This window comes from Perca fluviatilis, chromosome 3, assembly GCF_010015445.1.
Source record: "Perca fluviatilis chromosome 3, GENO_Pfluv_1.0, whole genome shotgun sequence".
NCBI classification, from domain to species: domain Eukaryota; kingdom Metazoa; phylum Chordata; class Actinopteri; order Perciformes; family Percidae; genus Perca; species Perca fluviatilis.
The window spans coordinates 46,336,294-46,343,196 of record NC_053114.1 but is presented as its reverse complement, the minus strand read 5'-3'; the positions used below and the strand labels follow the sequence as shown (position 1 = coordinate 46,343,196).

General features: G+C 45.5%; 1 protein-coding gene across 1 annotated transcript; it reads left to right on the top strand.

Moving 5' to 3' along the window:
* The first annotated feature begins 679 nt into the window (after nucleotides 1–679).
* On the top strand, nucleotides 680–6,903 carry LOC120556031 (chymotrypsin A-like). The gene is made up of 7 exons (XM_039795353.1): nucleotides 680–736; nucleotides 2,469–2,572; nucleotides 2,802–2,881; nucleotides 3,395–3,473; nucleotides 3,790–3,970; nucleotides 5,315–5,448; nucleotides 6,597–6,903. The coding sequence occupies exons 1-7, from the start codon at nucleotides 685–687 to the stop codon at nucleotides 6,756–6,758; spliced, it is 792 nt and encodes a 263-aa protein (XP_039651287.1). The 5' UTR covers nucleotides 680–684; the 3' UTR covers nucleotides 6,759–6,903.

Sequence of the window (6,903 nt, the reverse complement as noted above, 5' to 3'; positions counted from 1 at the left end):
GGTTATTGCACATTATTTGACTATTGCCCAATAGTGGTGATCATATTCAATGAGTGATAGATATTGGACAATGAGAGTAATGATATTCCACAGACTGTCTTTGTAACCCAGAGCAGCGTGTTTGGGTTTGATCCTCTTGGTAGTTTCTGAATAAGCATATTTCTCTCCGTTAGATATTACTCGCCAGTTTCTGATTATTTGCTCTGAACACAATTTAAATAGTTTTGTAATCAATAATTTGACTAAAAACAAAAGAGATGAATCAGCAGTGAGTCTGGAAACTCTCTGTCAGCTCCAGCTGTCCAAACTCCCACCGTCTCAGATAAGATGTCCCGTACTGTCCCAACCAATCCCACGTCTCCGTGTCCTGACCAATCCTACATCTTCCTGTCCCGACCAATCCCACGTCTCCCTGTCCTGACCAATCCCACGTCTCCCTGTCCTGACCAATCCCACATCTCCCTGCCCCGTCCTGTCCCAACCAATCCCATGTCTCCCTGTCCGCCCTGTCCTGACCAATCCCGTGTCTCCCTGCCCCGTCCTGTCCCGACCAATCCCATGTCTCCCTGTCCGCCCTGTCCTGACCAATCCCGTGTCTCCCTGCCCCGTCCTGTCCCGACCAATCCCGTGTGTCCCTGTCTGTATAAAAGCTCCGGGCTCCGACAGAGCCCACATGATCGAGCCATGGCCTTCCTTTGGATCCTCTCTTGCCTCGCCTTCGCCGGTACCGCCTATGGTGAGACAATCTCTTTCCCATCAGGGTAACAGCTGAGATAGTGAAGCATGCTGGGTAACAGCTGAGACAGTGAAGCATGCTAGGTAATGATGACAGGCTGAAACTCTGACTTCTTTACTTATTGGGAGATCTGAGGGCATTCTCTCCATGTCTACATGTCTTTTTAAATTCATCTGATAACTTATCCGCGTGTGTTTCACATCCAAATGTTAAGAACAAACTCAGCGTACCTGAGACCTGGTCTGGTCTACAGGCCAGGTACTGGTCTACAGGCCAGGTACTGGATTAGAGGCCATGTACTGGTCTACAGGCCAGGTACTGGAGTAGAGGCCAGAATCCGTCCACTGTGTCTGGACCTAAAGAATAACAAAGACTGAGTGATTGTAACTTCTTTATTTATCAGGTAACTGTCATGTGACCGGCCGGCAGGGGCTGTAATTTCATAAATAATCATACTAATTGTTGTGCATAAGCTTTCGTACGATATTTATGAACGCGTTCATGAGATGTGTGTTTTCATTGATTTATTGTCTTGACATGAGAGCAGGGGCTTCGTCAGAACAGATATCGTGTTGGTAGCTTTCTATGTAATGAGGTTGAGGGGATCAGTCCTAAACTACTACATGACCTATAAAACACGTGTGAAAGCTGAAAGCTGGAAGCCTAAACTGGATTGCTGGCAGAAATGTGTAGTAGGAATAGTTTGACGGAGTGGAAATGGGTTTACTTAGTCAGAATTAGTCAGAAGTAAATGTGGAGTGCTGTCAGTAGCGAGAAAAACGAAAATAATCGGTGCTGCCTATGCTGTGTTATCCTCCTGCTACAGACGGCAAGACGAGTGCTTAGGAACTGTCTACAAACTACAACACATATTCATAAATAGGCATATGCTTATTTTTTTAAAAGTAAGTGCTGTAGTAAAGCTAACAGGAGACAAGTTATAACTGAGGTAAGTTTGGAGACACTACCTTATTTAATCATTAAATGAATACATATTTTTGTATCTCTTTTCAGTGTTGTAGTTTGTAGACAGTCCCTAAGCACTCGTCTTACTGTCTCAACACCAGAACTAAACAGAGCTGAATTAACACAACTTTCATGCATTTCTTTCACATCTACTGCAGTCGGATTCTCTGTGTTCACTCAGAAGGAATCCTTTCACATGGGTGGCTCTTGTAATGACATCTCCAACATGTTAGGAGGCTGAAAGCACGTTTAAAACCTGCCCTGTTTCAGCCTCCTGGGTGCTAACGCTAGCAGGAGGATAACAAGATGTAGGCAACACCCATTGGTTTAGTTTTTCTGTTTTTTTTGTCACTTTGTTTTGACATTTTAGACACTTTATGTCACTGTCACTTTTTTTCTGACATTTTTGTCACTTTTTTGACATTTTTCTCACTTTTTTTCAAAGGTTTTTTATGTTAAAAGGTATGAGAGGTAGATAGATAGAGAGATAGATAGATAGATAGATAGATAGATAGATAGATAGATAGATAGATAGATAGATAGATAGATAGATAGATAGATAGATAGATAGATAGATGGATGTAGAAACAGGCCCAGTCATGCTAGGGATGTCCTCATTGACTGCTGGATGGTTTCTGGAGCTTTGGGGATGCAGAAGTAGACAGAAGAAGTCAGATGGATCATCGTAATTAAGAAAGTCCTAAACCCAAAGCTACGTTGTTTTGTAAATGATGATGTCACCATGATGTCACCATGATGTCACCAGGTTGCGGCACTCCCGCCATCCCTCCCGTCATCACTGGATACTCTCGTATCGTCAACGGTGAGGAGGCCGTGCCCCACTCCTGGCCCTGGCAGGTGTCCCTGCAGGTAAACACACACACACACACACACACACAGACACACACACACACACACACACACACACAGAGACACACACACACACACTCAGAGACACACACACACACACAGACACACACACACACACACACACACAGACACAGCTGATTTGTTGAACTCATTTCAGATGAATGATTTTTTTGATATTTTTACAGTTAACATGAGTTGTGTTAGTGAACGTGCTCTGACTCTGTTTCAGGACTACACCGGCTTCCACTTCTGCGGCGGCTCTCTGGTCAACGAGAACTGGGTGGTGACGGCCGCTCACTGCAACGTCAAGTCAGTACACACATACACACACACACATACACATACACATACACACAGACACACACACACACACACACACACACATACACACCTTCACAGGTTTTAGGAGTTCTGCACATTGTGAAGTTCCCCTACTGTTCTAAAACATAGGCCCCGCCCAAGCCCAATGAATCAAACTAAATTACTTCTCTATACACTTACACACAGACACACACACACACACACACACACACACACACACAGACACGCACACACAAACATACACACACACACAACACACACACACACACACAGATACACACACACACAGACACACACACACAGACATACATACACACACACACACACACACACAAACAAACACACACACACACAGACAGACAGACACACACACACACACACACACAGACACACACACACAAACACACACACACACACAGACACACACACACAGACACATACAAACACACACACACACAGAGTTCCTTCAGTGCGCCTCATGTTTCCGTTGTCTCACTGCAGGACGTCCCACCGTGTGATCCTCGGAGAACACGACCGCTCCTCCAACACCGAGAACATCCAGGTCATGACGGTCGCCCAGGTGAGTCAAGGTCGCCCAGGTGAATGGCGTCCCGCTCTCATCACGCCGTCTTCCCTGTGGCAAAATTAAGAATCCCACTACAGCCACGCCAAGACCCGCCCTACGAAGCAGCTCAATTGGTTGGGGTTAGGCATTTCACCTCGAGTGGTTAGGGGATTGGTCAGGGGATAGGACCTGTACATGTAAGCATGGACGCCTGGCCAATAGTAGTGTGTGAATGCTATTGAAGGGCATGTCTTGGCGTGGCCATAATGGGATTCGTAATATCGCTTCCCTGTGTGTGTTTGCCACTCATAACAATGTCATTTCCTGTCAGGTGTTCAAGCACCCGCGTTACAACGGCTTCACCATCAACAACGACATCCTGCTGGTGAAGCTGGCCAGCCCCGCCCAGATGAACATGCGTGTGTCTCCCGTGTGCGTGGCCGAGACCGGAGACAACTTCCCCGGAGGCATGAAGTGCGTGACCAGCGGCTGGGGCCTGACCCGCTACAACGGTGAGAGCCAATCAGAGGAGAGCAGGGGCGGGGCCTGTAGACACTGGAACAGGGCTGGTTATTAGCTGAGGTGCTCAGAATCTGCAGATGCCAGATTTTTCGCAGGTTTGAAAAGAATTAAAGCTGCAAGCAGCGACGTATCGGCGCTTGGGGTTACCAGCTGGATGGGGGGTGTAAGACCGTGGGACACCTTGCCTAGCCAACATGTCCGCCATGCCACACTACATCGCTCAACAAAAACTCAAGTTTTTAAAGTGATGGTTCGGAGTAATTTCACCCTAGGGTCCTTTGCACCATGACCTCGAGCCAAACACCCCCCCCCCAGAAGCTTTTTTCAGCTGGGTCGAACATTTTGGAAGCGAGTAGGGTAGTCGCTGAATAAGCTTAGCGGGGGGGGGCTAATGGATCCGGTGTCTCTTAACATTACCCATTAATACGTGCCGAAATAACACAATGTCTACAGTAGTACAAATAGGTTATGCTCTCATAAAACGATGGATTGTAAAGTTTGTAGGTACACCAGAAGTTTATGTAAATAACACTTGCCTGCTGGCTTCTGCTGTCTGCTGTTGTTGTTGCTGCTGTAAGACGAGTGCTTAGGGACATCTACAAATTACAACACCGAAAAGAGATGCAACAAAAATATTTTTTCATTTAACTTATTTTTTAAAGTAAGTGCTGTAGAATAACTAGCAGGAGACAAGTTATAATTGAGGTAAGTTTGGAGACATTACCTTATTTAATCATTCAATTAATAAATATTTTTGTTGCATCTCTTTTCGGTGTTGTAATTTGTAGACGGCCCTAAGCACTCTTACTGCCCGGTAGTAACAGCAGCAGCAGCAGCAGAGAGCAGAAGCCAGCAGAGTGTTATTTACATGTTATTTACATAAACTTCTGGTGTACTTACAAACTTTCCAATCCATCGTTTTATGAGAGCATAACCTATTTGTACTACTGTAGACGTTTGGTATCATTTCGGGCATTATTAGTGGGGTAATGTTAAGAGACACTTCGGATCCATTAGCCCCTGCGCTAAGCTATTCAGCTGATAACGCTACTCTACGCTAACTCTCCCAATGTTTGACCCAGCTAAAAAAAGCTTCTGGGGGGATGTTTGGCTCAAGGTCATGGTGCAAAGGACCCTATGGTGAAATTACTCCGAACCATCACTTTAATAACTAAATTTAGCAGATTTTTATTCATGGGTTGTTCACTGTGTATTGATCAGTGATGTGTGTGTGTGTGTGTGTGTGTTTCTGTGTGTGTGTGTGTGTGTGTGTGTGTGTGTGTGTGTGTGTGTGTGTGTGTGTGTGTGTGTGTGTGTGTGTGTGTGTGTTGCAGCCCCCGACACCCCCGCCCTTCTGCAGCAGGCCTCCCTCCCCCTGCTGACCAATGAGCAGTGCCGCGGTTACTGGGGCAACAAGATCACCGATCTGATGATCTGCGCTGGAGCGTCTGGAGCTTCTTCCTGCATGGTGAGGGGCTCGTCTACTTCACTCAGTGGTTCAAGCAGCTAACAGCAGTCAGACTCCTGAATACTACATCATAATGTAGCACTGCTAGCTGTTTCTGCAATGTATATATACATACATACATACATACATATATACTTATATACAGTATCTCACATAAGTCAGTACACCCCTATGTTAAACTCCCATACAGGCAGGCAGATGTTTATTATAAAGGCCAGTTATTTCATGGATCCAGGATACTATGTATCCTGATAAAGTTCCCTTGGCCTTTGGAATTAAAATACCCCCCCACATCCTCACATACCCTTCACCATACCCCCACATCATCACATACCCTTCACCATACCTACAGACTGGCATGGTTTTATTACCCTTCACCATATCTAGAGATTGGCATGGTTTTATGTCGGTTAGCCTAATAGCTGGTTTGATTTGCATTGAGAGATGATTTTATGGAAAGTACCCCATGCCAGTCTGTAGGTATGGTGAAGTGTAATAAAACCATGCCAATCTGTAGGTATGGTGAAGGGTAATAAAACCATGCCAATCTGTAGGTATGGTGAAGGGTAATAAAACCATGCCAATCTGTAGTTATGGTGAAAGGTAATAAAACCATGCCAGTCTGTAGGTATGGTGAAGGGTATGTGATAATGTGGGGGTATGGTGAAGGGTATGTGATATGGGGGTATGGTGAAGGGCATGTGATGATGGGGGGCTATTTTAATTCCAAAGGCCAAGGGAACTTTATCAGGATGCATAGTATCCTGGATCCATGAAGTAACTGGCCTTTAAAAATAAAACTCTGCCTGCCTCTATGGGAATTTAACATAGGGGTGGACTGACTTTTGTTGCCAGTGGTTTAGACATTAATGGCTGTGTGTTGAGATATTTTGAGGGGACAGCACATTTATACAAGCTGGACACTTAATACTTTACATTGTAGCAAAGTCTCATTTCTTCAGTGTTGTCCCATTAAAAACTATTTATATAAGAACTATTTACTAAAATGTGAGGGGTGTACTCACTTTTGTGAGATACTGTATATATACACACACACACACACACACATACATATATATATATATATATATATATATATATATATATATATATATATATATATCTTTACGTTGGGTTGTGTGTTTCAGGGCGACTCTGGCGGCCCTCTGGTCTGCCAGAAGGCCGGCGCCTGGACTCTGGTCGGCATCGTGTCCTGGGGCAGCGGTACCTGCACTCCCACAATGCCCGGCGTGTACGCCCGCGTCACCGAGCTCCGCGCCTGGATGGACCAGACCATCGCCGCCAACTGAGCACCGATGGACCAGACCATCGCTGCCAACTGAGCGTCAATGGACTAGACCATCGCTGCCAACTGAGCGTCGATGGACCAGACCATCGCCGCCAACTGAGCGTCTCTTTGAACCTGATCATCAATAAAAGTCTGGAACTCAGAAA

Bases quoted from the DNA above. Each gene is read 5' to 3' on its own strand.
- LOC120556031 (XM_039795353.1), top strand. From the start codon at position 685: ATGGCCTTCCTTTGGATCCTCTCTTGCCTCGCCTTCGCCGGTACCGCC. The intron at 2,882-3,394 runs GTCAGTACACAC...GTCTCACTGCAG, and splicing joins GCCGCTCACTGCAACGTCAA to GACGTCCCACCGTGTGATCC. The intron at 5,449-6,596 runs GTGAGGGGCTCG...TGTGTGTTTCAG, and splicing joins CTGGAGCTTCTTCCTGCATG to GGCGACTCTGGCGGCCCTCT.